Source organism: Aedes aegypti, chromosome 2, assembly GCF_002204515.2.
Source record: "Aedes aegypti strain LVP_AGWG chromosome 2, AaegL5.0 Primary Assembly, whole genome shotgun sequence".
Taxonomy (NCBI): Eukaryota; Metazoa; Arthropoda; class Insecta; order Diptera; family Culicidae; genus Aedes; species Aedes aegypti.
Window position 1 is genome coordinate 141002205 of NC_035108.1, and position 15823 is coordinate 141018027.

At 35.0% G+C, this 15823-nt stretch overlaps 1 protein-coding gene across 3 annotated transcripts; it reads right to left on the minus strand.

Moving 5' to 3' along the window:
* Positions 1 to 1882: 1882 nt before the first annotated feature.
* Positions 1883 to 15427, minus strand: LOC5563943 (tctex1 domain-containing protein 1). Of its 3 annotated transcripts, none has more exons than XM_021842564.1 (5): positions 15350 to 15427; positions 14987 to 15201; positions 14843 to 14919; positions 14193 to 14689; positions 1883 to 2173 (listed from the first exon to the last, which is right to left on the minus strand). In XM_021842564.1, the coding sequence occupies exons 3-5, from the start codon at positions 14846 to 14848 to the stop codon at positions 2005 to 2007; spliced, it is 672 nt and encodes a 223-aa protein (XP_021698256.1). In that variant the 5' UTR covers positions 14849 to 14919; positions 14987 to 15201; positions 15350 to 15427; the 3' UTR covers positions 1883 to 2004. The 3 variants fall into 3 exon arrangements, with proteins under 3 accessions (XP_021698256.1, XP_021698255.1, XP_001648261.2); XM_021842563.1 differs by having other exon boundaries at positions 14193 to 14692; positions 15350 to 15425; XM_001648211.2 differs by lacking the exons at positions 14987 to 15201; positions 15350 to 15427 and having other exon boundaries at positions 14843 to 14967.
* Between the last annotated feature and the right edge of the window lie 396 nt (positions 15428 to 15823).

Here is a 15823-nt window from a genome sequence, read left to right on the forward strand (position 1 = left end):
GGAAACTGAAACGGATCGCATCGAGTTAGAGTGATATAGACTTACAGCATGCTACAGGGTGTCCGTAAATTATCCGAACAACAAAATATTGGAAAGAATATTTCTCATTAACGAGAAAAAAAAAGTCAATTTCCACGTACCTTTTATAATGCATCTGCATGTGAACAAAATTTAAATTTTTTAATAATTTCAAAATTATTGTTTGGGCAATAATGAAGCGGGAACTTCGGAAGAGCAAGAAGACAGTCAAAGACAAGAAGGACATGTTTAGAAAATGGAAAAAAAAACTGAGAAATTGGTACCGGATGACACTGTAACGACTTTGATGGAGGGCATCAAGCGAAAATGCCTTCAATTTTACACTCAAGGCTCCATCGATTAACTTTTCTTTTGATTTTTGAAGTAAATATATGTATAAAACTACCCTAACATTTTGGTTTGATTCTAAATATTATAAGAAAATTGGCATGATATTTTCGGAGTCGCAATAATCTCGTGTTCGCCCTTTATTACAGCAGTGTTGCCAATTTTGATGATTGTCATTGTGCTTTGAAAGGTCTTCTAAAAATAAAGCAATTGTTTTTCTATTGTGCTTTAAATGTGACGTGGGGACTAAATAAGTAGCTCTATGAAGTCGTAAGTTATTTTTAATATTAATACTATATTAGTACTTGCGTCAGGACGAACTTTAATCCAAAAAAAATCTACTCATATCAGTTCCCTTCAAATTTAAAATATTTTTCTCCAAAAATATCGGGAAAAAATTATTTTATTATATCTGTAAAATTGTTACTCCAAGAATAACTTGATTTTTTTCCATCATTTTCTGATTGATGTTGCTTTCGAAGCACAAGCCTGTTATGAAAATAAAAAATATAGATTATCGAATTCTTCACCCAATTTCTAACAATCATTGATTTTGATAATCTCAAAAAATCGACCGTTCTAAACGTTGTTCCCTATTCGTGAGCAATAAAATTATTTTGGAGAATATTTTATTATCTTAACGTTGTATAATACTAGTCGAACGATGTACAGAAAACCGATTGAAATTTCATTGATAAGTAAAAAAGATACAGCATACACAAGGTGTCCCCTTTATAAAATGAACAGTCCTTAGAGGAGTTTTCTATCTTAATTTGAAAAGAAATAAAACCAAATGTTTTATCATTATTTAAGGTGATCTACATGATCTTGGATAATAGACTGGAATTAGAAAATTGCAAGGTTCAAAACCAGTGAGTTTGACTTCCATACTAAAGCTTAAAAATCGGCGTTCGCTAAGATTGCTCAACACATCTAATTTGGTTTTGATATTATTTGATATCAGATATGAATTAAACTTTCTACTTAAGAATTCTTACATTAATACAATAGGTCATGTAGGAATACTCAATTTGTTCAGCTTGATTGCGTAGCGGTATGCTATAAAATTTTGTACGAATAATATGCGGACATCTTGTAAAATCAAGGGACCGCGAATTTCATCGAGTTAGGGAAAATATCAAGTTACAGAATATCAAATGAGTAAACTGTATTTCTTTTTGCATTCATGTTTCTTAACTGGTTGACAGAAATTATGTTATTTCGTTTAGTATGTTATAGGTCACGCAATATCAAAGTTCCCCGCATTATTAAAGATACCCAATTTCACAATACTTTCATTACATTCTGAAACAACTAGCAAAAAAATACACTATAACATTAGGTTCATTAAAAAAAACGTCGAGAATTCCAATAACCCTAAAATGAAAATATGTTTCACAAAATAGTTCCAAATAAAAAGAAAATACTTCAGTTAATTATTAAGAGATGTTAGATATATGACGAATAACCACGAGTTTCGATAATTTTTCGGATATTTCTAAATAAAATAAAGATATAGTTAACAAACACTAAACTATGCTTTATTAGCCATATAATCAACGATGAGCAAATGTCATTAAACAGTAATAGTAACATAATTTGAATTCCATGTAAAGTAAATAATTATCCTAACCTTTATCAATCAAAATATATCGCATAGATGGTTGCAACTGCAAATAAGCTCGGTGACGAATCGTAAATACACGACACGTAGCTATCTTTTTCCGGGTCCCACAAGAACTGGGCAATTGATTTCAGTCCTTGCATGTACCGCTCGCCCATCGTAACGGTGACAACGATTTTGTATCTAGAAATACAATAAAAATAAGAGGTGTATTATTTGTAATTCTTCTTTTAAAAAGTTTAAACAACTTCGCAATAGAATGAAGTTTACTTTAGCGTTAGTTGTTGCAAATATTTTTTCAATTGCTCTTAGATCACGTTTGCAGTATAAAAGTTGATTAGACAATGGATGCTGGTGACACAAGCCCCTATGTTGAGTGGAAAGTTTTCATCCACGTTACTGATTTGCCAAAGTTCACTGAATAGGTGCACGTCGCGTACTTGTGACAAAAGTTTGGCATGGAATTTCCCCCGGAAATCCCATCTTGTCATCAGATGGAGTTTGCAAAATGTTAACTAATCAAAAACAAGCAAAAATCAAGATCCTCAAAGCACCCTCCGGCTAAACATTGCTACTCCATATCGGGAAACTGGCTCGACAGTAAGTAAATGGGAAGAACGGTACCACATACTACATTTTCCCATATAATCACATAACATCGGCACCAACGGCATGTGAGAAGCAAGAAAATCCTCTGAAAGCTGGAAAACATAAGCTTGTTTTACAACGATGTATAGATTAAGCTACAAACATGAGGCTTTGGCGTCGTACGACAGCATGAATATTATGGAGACATTCTCTGGTGGCAGGAAACGAATCAAGTATTAGAACCTACGTATGAAAATCGGAATACAGATACTGCTCATTATGTTCAGCAAAATTTTCAGCAGCAGATATACGTTAATAATAGGGCGATATATGAAGGGTGGAAATCTTCTAACAGTACCTATTTTGAAGTGCTGATGAGAAATGTCAACCACAGAATGAATCTATTGTCTTTTTGCAGAATGCTGTCCAATACCACTCCACCTTCTATACTATTTGTCCACATTCTAGCATCTACAAAGTTTACCCGTAGCCTTGGCAGAAATGGTTTTTTATTAACATGCTTTTAGTGGAAAAAGTGGAACCATTAAAAAATTGGGGGGTATCATAAGACCATATCACCAATTCAATACAAAACATTCAACACAGAACTATTGAGCATTAGGTTTTCATCTAATGCTATAGCTTCCTCTGAGGAAGCTAATGTTCTGGTGATGTCAAAACCAATTTATAGGAAAAGGCTCGATTTTTTGTATCGCCAGGAGGGGTATGGTCCCGTTTTCAATTCTAGCACTTCCTTCGGTGCATCTGCATCGGCTCAGGAACACAAATTTTTTTTGAAAAGGGACGCAATCGCAAAAACTCATAAATATGACATGATATGGCAAACATATTTGTGGCCGATAGCACTGCGGAACACGTTTTTGTCTCAAGCACTAAAATACCGCTATTTACTTAATTAAGGGTTGCTAAATCCATTGCCGTTTCTAAATATATTGTAGCACGTCTAGTTTTGAGATAGTTACTGCTAAAAATGCAAAATTTGACTATTTCAGCCAACTTGCATGCAAGTTTGCCAACTTATAGGGCAATTAATTTGCTCAATTTGCCACAAAATTCATACTTCATGTGTATAAGGGGCCCAGATAGCCGTAGCGGTAAACGCGCAGCTATTCAGCATGACCATGCTGAGGGTCGTGGGTTCGAATCCCACTGGTCGAGGATCTTTTCGTAAAGGAAATTTTCTCGATTCCCAGGGCATAGAGTATCTTCGTACCTGCCACACGATATACACATGCAAAAATGGTCAATTGGCATAGAAAGCTCTCAGTTAATAACTGTGGAAGTGCTCATAAGAACACTAAGCTGAGAAGCAGGCTTTGTCCCAGTTGGGACGTAACGCCAGAAAGAAGAAGAAGAAGAAGAAGTGTATAACAATACTTATCAACAAAGTTCGTAATACTTTCAAAGCTCAAAAGTTATTTTTTGTTGGTTCAAAAAAGTTTTTCATTTTTTCATATGAGAGAAGCGTAGTATTTTATATGAAGACTGCAAACTTGTTGAAAAAATCGATTCGATCTAAATTTTATCGTTGAATTCCAAATAAATTATATCTGAAAAAAAAAATTAAGTCCAATTTTACATGCTTGATGGATTTTATCACAAAAAAAGTTTGATAATCATACATTGAATTTCATGTAAACATCAATAAAACCAGTGTTTTATGCAACTTTGGCGACCTGTAGCTAAAAATTGTGACGTGCTGAAACATTTCTAAGAACGGCATCAGATTCAGTGACCCCAAATTTACTAGAGACACATAATTTGATCCTTGAGACAAGCAAAAATGTCATTTTTGTTACGCTGTGTAATCTATATTGAAAATGCCCTCAGTGATTCCGGTAGATCTCTAAGGACACACAAATTATATCACTGTCTTCAGAATAACACTAATGATGAATTGAAATTAGTGACCACCATTTATTCAATTAAACATAGAAACAAAATCAAACTAAACTTAAACCATAAAAAACATGCTTAAAGTGAAGATGCAACAAATCCAAACCACAAATTTTCAAAGGCACAATTATGAAGAACCAAATATCCGTCGAGGCTGAAAACTTAATCGATTGTTCACTCACTGGTGTTACTGGTGCTGTCGAATCGATCAAATTACCTAAGTGATTCCATCGGGAATTTGTTCTAAGACTCTTTTAGATATGTTTCAAGGAAGTCCTATGTCTTCCAGGATTTTATGCGACGATTCCATCAATTTCCTTAGTATATCCTCCAATATTTACATTTACATCTTCAAAGATAATATATAATATTATAAGATCACCTAGAGTAACAACTAGATTAGTGAAATAAAGGAGGAACTCCTAGTACAGTGGGGATTCGCTCGTTGGAGCTCCGCTACATGGAATGACTCGATGGTTGGATGTTCGCTGGTTGGAAAATATTCTAACTAAATAGCACTCGAATGTCAAGATAAGATGTTAAACTGACTTTGACGCCTGAGCACCGTCGCCTTGAAATCTCCATATAAAGAACAAATGTGCATATATATTTGCGAATCGTAACGATTTACTCTCCAGTTGGAGCATTTTCACCAGCTGTCAATCGTTCCAATTAACGGGTCAGATTCGTTAGATGGAAGGCAGCCGTGTTCTAACTAGCGAATCCTCGCTGTATAAGCTTCGAAATAAATTAGGGTAATCCCTGAGAAAACTACTGGAGTTAGTATTGTTATAGTGCTCAAGGATTTCCTGGAGAAAGTACTCTAAGCATCCATTGAAAAATCAGAAGAAAGGAAGAAATTCAGGAAGAATTGGTAGAGGATTCTCTAGAAGAGTGTTACGAGTGGATACGAGTAACTGACACTAAAGAAGACTGCAAGTGGTAGTCGAAATACGCGTATCTGTCAAAGATAAGCATTTAGGAGCGGAATTAAAAGGTACACGGTACTCCATCTACTTTTAAGTTTCTTTATTTGAGATTCTGCTCAGAGGATTCTAACATTCATTAAAGAGTTGTTCTCTAGAAGAATTTCTAGAGAAATTCCTTCATGAGCCCCTGAAAGTATTCCTGATGAAATATCTGTACAAATTACTAGAAGATTTCTTGAAGTTTTTCCTCGACACATGCTAGACGAAATTTCTGAAGAACCTGCTGAATAGCTTCGTTGAAGCCTTTGATTTTGTACTCTACCGCCTGTGATAGACACTCAAGAGTCCTAAAAGACTTTCCATTAAAAATAGAGACTTTTTAGAGACGTCCATTAAAATTGAGTCTCTAGACCAGCCCTACACCAATTTCTGAAACTCAAAACGGTTAAGTTAATCTGTATGTTGAACGACTTCAATATAAAAACATGAATAAAATAAGCATAATTTGTATTAACGCTCAAGAATCCATCACTCAATCATCAGCAATCATCGAAAATTAAAAACCAGTTTTTCGTTCAAATTTCCATAAATCTGCATGAAAATCTATCATTGCATCTGAGACATCAAGTGCAATGCAGTGATAGATTTTCTTGAGCATTGCATCAATATTAAGCAAAAAAACTGAATTTGGAAATTTATAAAACGATGAAGGTTATTTTTCTCTTAAGGTGCCAATAAGAAGGGAATTGTCAATTGAATTCAATTAGTAAACATATAAAATCTATAAAACATTAAAACTTCAGTCGTCGCGCTGTTGTATTTTGTACAACACTGTTGAAAAAACTTCGCTTTTCATTCACAACGACAGCGAGGTGGTTCTAACGGTGGCACACCGCGCGACCTATGAAAGGTTAAAGAAAACTTACATTACTTACATTGATTTAAATGTAAAATTGGTTAACGTTCATAATGGATTTAAAGCATTTTTGAACGTTACAAAATAGTTTGACTTCTGATGATGAAATCCTTAAGAAGAACGGTAAAAATATCTAGTATATTCTAAAGTAACAATATCAGTTTTTATGGGAAAAGGGCCCCCACAAGACAATGACCCCTGGCCTCCAGTTTTGTAAATTCGGCCCTGCATAGAACCCTATATGGGAAAAGATCAAAAATACAAAAAATAACTTTTTTAGGAGAAGGAGAATAGCATAATATTTGAGTTAATAATAACAATAAATTAAATGAACAATAAATTTGATGAATTTCAACATCTTAAAGACCATTTTGAACTATCTTGAACAAAAAGATTTATCGGAAATTTCAAATTGAGCATAATTTCTACCTGAACTCACACAATATGACCAGCCCAAGGTGGTATGTCGTGACTTATTTACTGACATAACCTTACACATTATTTAGAGTAAATATTAGAGTGGTTCAAAAAATCGTTTTTGCTCCACACCGCTCATTCAATTCTAGACCAAATTCTGAGTGTCCTCCCAAAATTTGAGCTTATTTGGATAAAAACTGAGACTGCACAAGCCATTTAAAGTTTATATGGGAATTACTATGAGAAAAGTAACCAATTCATTCAATCGGTCATAGTGTTTGCCCATGTGCTCTTGGGGATTGGAACTACATTGATACTGTGAGATACATTCATCAGCTATAACTTTGCCGAAGACCGTTTTCAAATCGGACGCCTCAGTAATTAGTTATTGATTTATATCCAGTCGCAAATTCTTCAGCAGTGCTCATTTAATTTCTGAACAGGCAACATTGCTGCACCTGGCGCGAAAGATAGCACGCACAAATCATGGCTACTATGTTTTACTGCATATATCCAGTGATGCCTGCAGAACAGCCCAATAATTATACCCAAAGTTTTACAACTCATTCAAAAACCAATAACTAATTACCGGGGCATCCGATTTCAAAACAGTCTTCGGCAAAGTTGTAGCTGATTATTGTATCTCACAGTATCAACATAGTTCTAGTCTCCAAGAGCACATGGGCAAACACTATGACCGATTGAATGAATTGGTTACTTTTCTCATAGTAATTCCCATATAAACTTTAAAGGGCTTGTGCAGTCTCAGTTTTCATCCAAATGAGCTCAATTTTTGGGGGCACACTCAGAATTTGGTCTAGAATTGAATGAGCGGTGTGGAGCAAAAACGATTTTTTGAACCACTCTAGTAAATATACTACAATTCTTCAATCTATTTAATGTTCCCAATCCTACTGAATGATTCAAATCATTGGAATTCTTTATGAACATGTAGCTTCTTAGGATACTAGAAATATTAATTATCTGAAACAATTATATACAGCCTCAACCAGTACCGCAACCAGGATTTGGTTCTAGGGGGGGTTTAAGAAAGTAAAACGGGTGTAAAAGTTGAAAAATTATAATATATTTCTATATTAACATTCAAAAAAGATAAAACAACATTTGGCTTCTTTCGTTAATTACAGGCATATTTTTTTGTGTAAACCTACAACGTTAGTTAAAGAGAGTATGTTTGAAATTATACGAAATACTTCTGTGGTGAAGCTTCATGTTCCAAAACATATTTAATTCTTTTCAAAAATTAGAATAGATTTTTTTTTTCAAATATGAAGTTTAAAACAGTTCATAAGAAAAAAAAACTTCTTCCTTCGTGGTATGTTTGAATGTTCATAATTTTCTTCACTAATAGTTATATTTGGATGCACATAATTCGCATGGTACTTAAAACAGATTTTACCATCGAAATTCGTACCAATTTGCACAATTTGTTCAAATTATTGAATTTTTGTTATACATTGAAAGAATCCTTTGGAAATTGCCTAAATTTAGGCGTTTTCGGTAGTATTTTTAAATTATATTTTTTTATCATTTCCATAAATATTGCATTGTTGCATAGTGTTTTGATTTTGATCCGAATAAGCCGATCGAATCATATTCGGAGAGTGTAACAGTTCGCGAACCATAACAGTTCATGGTATATCGCAATCGGAGTGCCTTATGAATGTAAACATTCACTCTCGTGGCATGAGAGCGTTCAAGAGCAGCAACTCTCAGAGACTGCAACGGTATCGAGCCATTCGGGTGGTTTATGTTTTGCATAAAATTGGTAAAAACTTTCATATTTTCTGGTAATTCAGGCTCTAACAACTTAATTATTATCTATTGGACCATTGAACACCCCTTCAATTGCAAACATAGCACAGAAAATGAAAAATATTCGCCTCTGTTTCTTGATCAGAATGAGAGTGGGCCAGCGAATGTTACAAGTGTTGACACAGAGGGATCGGTGACAAACATCCCGGTTAAAAAGTCAGTGATTTTCGTTAGCGATCGATATCGATTCGTTTTGAATCGTTGGCGATCGTCATCGCTGGACAAAGATCTATAAAGAAAATGGTTGATCGGGAGTGGGTGGTGTCTGTCTTGTTTTCGTTCATGGCTCGTTATCTTCCACGAACGATAAATGTCATGCGTGTTGCATGAATGCAAGCGGATAAATGGGATGAAATTATGGCTCGTGTGTCAATGATCGTTAAATTTTCCAAAGCCTGCATTGCTGAGAATTTTGCAAGCATATTTGGATTCAGAGAGCCCAAATTTAAAAAGTAGAGTTGTTTTCAAACCCAAAAATAATAATCGTTTTGACAAATGATCAATTTCACCCCGAAATGGGATCCTCTGATTTTTTATATTAGAGATGATTTTCAGCACTAAAATCACATATGTATGGAAATTTCGGTACATGAGCCAATGACGCGCACCGTTGTACTTATTTTCCTGCATTTTGTTGTTTGGGATTGTTAACATTATAGAAAACAGACCACAAAAACCGTGAAAAATGATCAATTCTACCCGAAATTACGGTACCATTCAATCACTAGTTACCCATTTTTTTTTACATTAAGTACACAGCTAAAAATATGTTGTAAATTTAAGTTTATTTTCATGCACATATTTGGAGCATTAAAATAAATTGAAATGTGAACGATAAATCGCTTATCTTTCAATCAAATGCACTTTACTTTTACACGATCATGTAGCTTTCAAGCATCTTTAGGTGAAAATTAAACGAAATGCCGTAACAACAGATGAAATTGGTTTATTTTACTCTATGCATCAGTTTACACTACGTTGGAATTTGAATATTTTTATCTGTGTACTTCTTCAAGTTTTTCAAGAAAAAAATAATTTTTCAGCTAATTAAGTTGCAGAAGGAAATGCTGCGATTATTATAAGCAGTTGATCAAAGGGGAAGCAGCATTGTAGATTCTTAAACATACCCAACCCAGCTAAGGGTCGAATATTTGTGGCTTAGAAACGGTACTGCTTTTCTAGAACTTTGTTCATAACTATTGAAAGCTAAATAATTGTTTCACCAAGAATTTACGTGTCTAGAACGTCGTAAAATTTGGATGAATGTTGAGCTTCCTACAAGATTGTAGAAGCTTTGGATGTTAAATATTGTGTTTCAAAAATATAAAGTGTGAAGTAAATTTGTCAGTAAAAGTGAGTAAATTGCGTTTCTATAAAACTTCTCAGAAGTTTATGAATGAGAGAGCCACAACTGAAAAGAATATAACTGTTTATACAACTTATTGCTCCAGTGTTCGTAGATTTGTGTTGAATTTCAAAAATATTTATGGTAATATAAATATTTTTGGCTTTTTATGTTTTGTATGGCATTTTCTCTCTTATAGGCCTTGCTGTTCACATTTTTTTTATGTTTTTGTGTCAGTTATTGAAATTGTCGTGTCTGTTTTGCAAACTGTGCCCTCCATAAATGTAAAATCGTAAGTAAAAGTGTGAGATTACGTCGAACCAATTTGCTATCTTAGCCGCATTTTTTCCTCAACTTATGACAAATTATTGCGATGACGATGCCACCGTAATCCCGCTCTTCAATTCGAAATCAGACACTTCAAACCACATATTCGTTGTGCGCAATACAAATGAGTAGATTTTTTATGACTTTTTATTGAAGGGATTTTCTGTCGTGGGCGGGTTCATCACCACATATGAGTGGATTGGTGATTGCACAAAACTCGTATCATAATGAGCTTCAAACCATATTAAGACTATATAGGACTATTAATCATGGTAATGTACACACTCTTTAAAGATTTTTGCGTGTAAGCAAATGAATAAAGCCTATACTGCCGTGTATAGGCCATGTGTATCCGTGTCTAGGATTTCCTGTTCCGATTCTTAAGCTCTGCCGCATACGTCAATATAAAAGTACTGATTTGATTTCAACTTCATTGGAATGGAAACGATGTAGATAACTTTAGAAAAAAACATTGATAAATTGTGACTATAACAAAAAACGTTGCAGCCTCCGAAACTTTATATTTTCATCACAATTAATAATTTAATTATCTAGTCGCTCCTGTCAAGCTTATTCTCTAGAACCATTTTTTTTTCACGTGAAACGCAGCAAATAGAAGCAAATGAATCAACAGAATCATAAGTCATTAATTTAGAAAAGAAATCTTAAAAATGGGTTGAACGATATACAAAATGATTGTTGAAGTGCTCATCGAATACTTCTTTTTCTTCTTCTTGGCGTCCTCACGGGGACAGAGCATGCTACTCAGCTTAGTGTTCTTATGAGCACTTCCACAGTTATTAACTGAGAACATTTTTTGCCAAAGTTGCCATTTTCGCATTCGTATATCGTGTGGCAGGTACGATAATACTTTATGCCCAGGGAAGTCAAGGAAATTTACTTTACGAAAAGATCCTGGACCGACCGGGCTTTGCTTTGTAGCCACGGACTCGGCTAAGGAAGGCCCCGAAGGCATCGAATACTAAGTTGGACAAATAGTTTCTGCCTAAATTGGAACGTCTTACTAGATAAAAGAATTCAAAACGTTTGTATGAATAAAATGCGACATACTGCCATGGGCTGATCGTATCGTGCGAGTGTACGTATAAAATGATACAGGTCGGACTCGATTATCCGGAGACTCGATTATCCGGGGACTCGATTATCCGGGATTCGATTATCCGGAATTTTAGACTCGATTATCCGGAATTTGATTTTTGATGTTCTTGTTTTTCAATTTTTATGCATAAATCTGAGATAATTTGGTATTGCAATATACAATATGAATGGTTTTTCAGTTTTGAACGTATTTAAGAAAAGGGGGGTTTGAAAAAGTGGTTTTTTGTGTGTATGCCGGCCAAAATTATTTTTTTCTTGTAATGACCCCTACTGTTCCTAGAAATAATTTCTGGGTACACCACCGCATCATATAAATAAAACAACAATAAAAGATAATATTTAAGTTCTTTTATCGAAGATTTCAATTTTTTTTCTTAGTGATTCGATTATCCGGAGGATTGGATTATCCGGAGTGAAAAAAAAATCGATACTCCGGATAATCGAGTCCGACCTGTACTCAATTTGAAACATCTGAAAAATCATTCGTGTTAAAGATGTGTCAAATTGGTCTTTAAGCCGTTGAAATTGATTAAAAGAAGTGTAACTCTAATATTCTCCCATGAAAAAATTGTTCTCCTGGTTGCACGCTGGTGATGATCAATCGATCAAATTTTTGGCTCAAAGCGCTGTTTGGTTCTCTAAACTAGTGCACTTGAAAATTTGATGTTTGGCTTCGCTTTATAATCTTTATAATCATCTCAGGCCAGTTCAGTAAGTTAAGTCAGATGTAAACATGTCTTATCACAACAACTTTAACTAGTAGAGTTATTATTCATTCAATAGCGTGGGAAATGACATATATGAAAACAACATACGGGGAAGTGGAATTCAGGGTTCATAGTTCATTCGAGTTAATATTATTTTGGGTAAAAAGGTAGAATCGATATGATATGCCCAGCACTATTAAAAATAACACAGCGTAAAAAAACACTTTTGCGTGTCTCAAAGATCAAACTATGTGTCTCTAGTAGATTTGGGGTTGCTGAAACTAATGCCGTTTTGAGAAATGTTCCAGCAAATCACAATTTTATGCTACAAGTCGTCAGAGTTGTATAAAATACTGGTTTCATTGATGTTTATATAAAATTTAAACAATGATTTATCAAACTTTACAGTAATCCAATCAACCAAACATGCACGCTCAAAAAAGAGTTCTGGAAAACGTGAACAGTCAAAAATACACCATGAACTACCACCAATGGTCACATAAACTAGTAATCCTTTATAGGAGAGATTCGCGGAAACTGACATTTCTGTCAAAGTGTGAGCCAATCGAGCAGCGAGAGCTGTCAAAGTGTGAGCCAAACGAACATGCGTTATGTTTTTTTTGAACTTTTCTTGAAGAGTAATGTAATCCGCTTGAAATTATTTCGGTAAAAGTAATTTTGCATGAAGCAAAAATATGAAATATTTTTCTTTTTTAAATTGTTGTCAATGCGATTATCAATTGTTGATTTTTTTTGGCTGTTTATTAGTTTGGATATGTAGCTCAAAGATCAATAACGAAACAAAATACACTTTTTAGCAATGAGGAAGTCATGTCCGAGTTACAATATTATTCTCGACGCCGAGCAAAATCAGCACTGCTGGTCTGTTGCCAAATCATTCAATTTTACTTCCGCTTATCTCTCTATAAAGGATCACTAACATAATCATGATCTAGTTCACGGTGTATTTTTGCTTGTTGACGAGTTCACGTCGCCTGTTCACGGATACGAGAACGGATTTTTTTCTGTGTGCGAAATAAAACATTGATTTTCTTTTAAGATGGAATTGAGTTTAAATTGCAAGATTAAATGTAGATTAAATAGACTATATCAATATACTTGGAGTCTCCATACAAACTTTTTCGTTTCTCTGGTATGGCAAAGTACAATACTTTTCTAAATCGTAAAAAAATACTTCTAAGCATCGAAAGTTTTACGAAAATTGTAGATAAGTATTGTTGGACACATGAAGTTTGAATTGTGAAGCAAATAAATCACGATACAAGCTGGTAAACTTGCATGCAAGTTGGCTGAGAGCGTCAAATTCTGTCTTTTCAACAGCCTCAAAAACTAGACGTGCTTATGATATTTCTGAAAATGACAATGGACTCAGCAATCCTAAATTAAGTTAATAGCGGTATTTTGGTTTTCGAGACAAAAATGTATTCCGCAAAGTAATTAAGATTACACGTCAAGTAAACCAAATTTAAACGATGTAAAAATGTCATTTTTTCATTTGGCTCAATCTCTAATACTACAGTCATGTAAATTTAAGTCTGAAATCATGTAAAAATGTGTTAAATGTCATGTAATCACACAGGATCCACCTGAATTACATGACATACAATTGAAGTTTACATGGCATATCATGTAAATTTCCATGATATTTCACGCTCCAATTATGTGCATTATATGCCTCAGAAATTTACACGTTTCGTTCGAGCTGTGTGGGAAATCGAAAAAAAAATCTTTGACCGACGGGATTCGAAACCGACACTCTAAGCATGGCTTTACAACAGAGCAGCGTGTTTAGCGCTACAACTTTATGGACCTCATCACTAAGATATCTGTAAACTATAAAACAATAAACTGTGATGCTAAAATAAATTGCAGTTTGGCCTCGAATAATCAATTTAATCAAATTCTCTCAATATTACAATACTTTTTATTCGCATTTGAGTATTCAAGTTATAAGGATCTCGAGTACTATTCCTTGATAGAAAGATCTCGACAGCTCTAGTTTTAAACAAATAACTTTATCTCATTCCACAGTGTGCACATACGAAGAATAAAAGCATCATAATATCACTCTAATACTTACCGATCAAAGTTCAACTCCTTGACTTTCGATTTTACGTCCTCACAAATTTGCTGGCAAAGGGATGGCGCAAAATAGGAACTGTATTCCACCCCCTGAAGTGCTTTGTCTAGTGCTTCGCGCAGAATAACTTCGCACGCTTCCCGGTTAAAGGGGTTCTTCGATTGAAGCTGATAGGACGGTTGATACTTTAGCAGTGGTGGCGTATCGTTTGCTACCATGGCACAAATTGGCGGGGGCAATGGAACGTTATTGATGACCTTCAAGTTGGTTATGGCCAGACTAACCTTCCCCAAATTGCTGCTATTGGCCCTGTACCGGTTGGTAATATTGAATGCAGAGCCGAAGAATCGTCCTGGTTTTGGTCCTGGAGAGGGGTTTACGTTTGGCGATGGCTTACGGGGAACAAGTGCTGTTGCCGCTACCAGTGTTGGAACCGTAGTGGCTGTGGCCATGGCTGCTGAACTTGGACCCATCGTTGTTGTCGCTGGTTGGTGCTGCTGCTATATTGCCATTTCCAGTTTAATTACACAATTTGTCACGTGTATCAGAACGAGACAGGAAGAACCGGATGGCGAACAAAGTAAATAATAAGATTGAGGATAAAAGTTTTAATCAGCACAAATATCAAAATAGCAAAAAGAACAAATTACCTCCATTATGGCGAAATATTGCAAGAGTTAGCTCCGAGCACAAAGTATTCACCAACCAGCTGGCACTAAGCTACACGCTGATGCACGTGAGACGAGAGAAAAGATACTAATAAATAGTTCCTTGTCATGCTCGTATTATTGTACCTCAGTCCGAAGAAAAGTTAGTTGGAACGAAACTTTCCAAATACACTTGCCCCGGCCGCAAACTTGAGGGACCTTTGTATTGTCATCGTGTTTTTCCCATCAAATAATATATAGGTAAGGGTGCCGTTTGAAACGGAAGCACGGATGTACAGTTTTTGTCCTTAGTAGTGCGGTTTTGAATAGTGCTTAGAAGTAAAGGAAAAATGTACCTCAATCTAGAATAATTTAATGAAAAAAGTAATGATTCAACTATTTGAACATAAACAAAATTTGGTACAATATGCTTCGCTCATAGCTCCACAGTTTTCCAGGATATAAATGTACTTTAACTCAACAATATAACCTGAAGTCCAGGTTATTTACCCTTATTATTTGACTTCAATTGATCACACTTTTTTCAGCATTGCTGTAACTGTAACACGAAGCCTACGCTTCAAATGTGGGTTATGGGATTGCTTATTGCGTGGGAAGAATGAAGGACGGCATGTCAATCCTTTCCGCATTGACTCTATATAATGAGCGTCCGAAAATGTCGTAACACTCCTAAATGAATGCATGTATCGATCCGTATCTTGCTCATGTATTAAAAATACTCTACGAGGGACTACGATAGAATCGATTCGATACAATCATTATAACGCCAACCATGGACACCCCCTTCTAGTAGAGCATGTCGAATGCAAAAGGAAAGAAACATCTTCGTGTCGTTTGAGGTAAAAGTGGTAGAACGAATGTGCTGTGTCCGCCTGTCTAAGTAGACCTTCATAGTAAGCCGAAAGTTTGATGATCTGAGAAGTAAGTTTCGTTATATGACAAATTCATAAACATGTATGAACA

What these genes read in the sequence shown, in the direction of transcription:
- LOC5563943 (XM_021842563.1), bottom strand. An exon ending in AAGGAGTTGAACTTTGATCG is followed by an intron (nt 2,174 to 14,192) that starts GTAAGTATTAGA and finishes TTGTATTTCTAG; the next exon opens with ATACAAAATCGTTGTCACCG.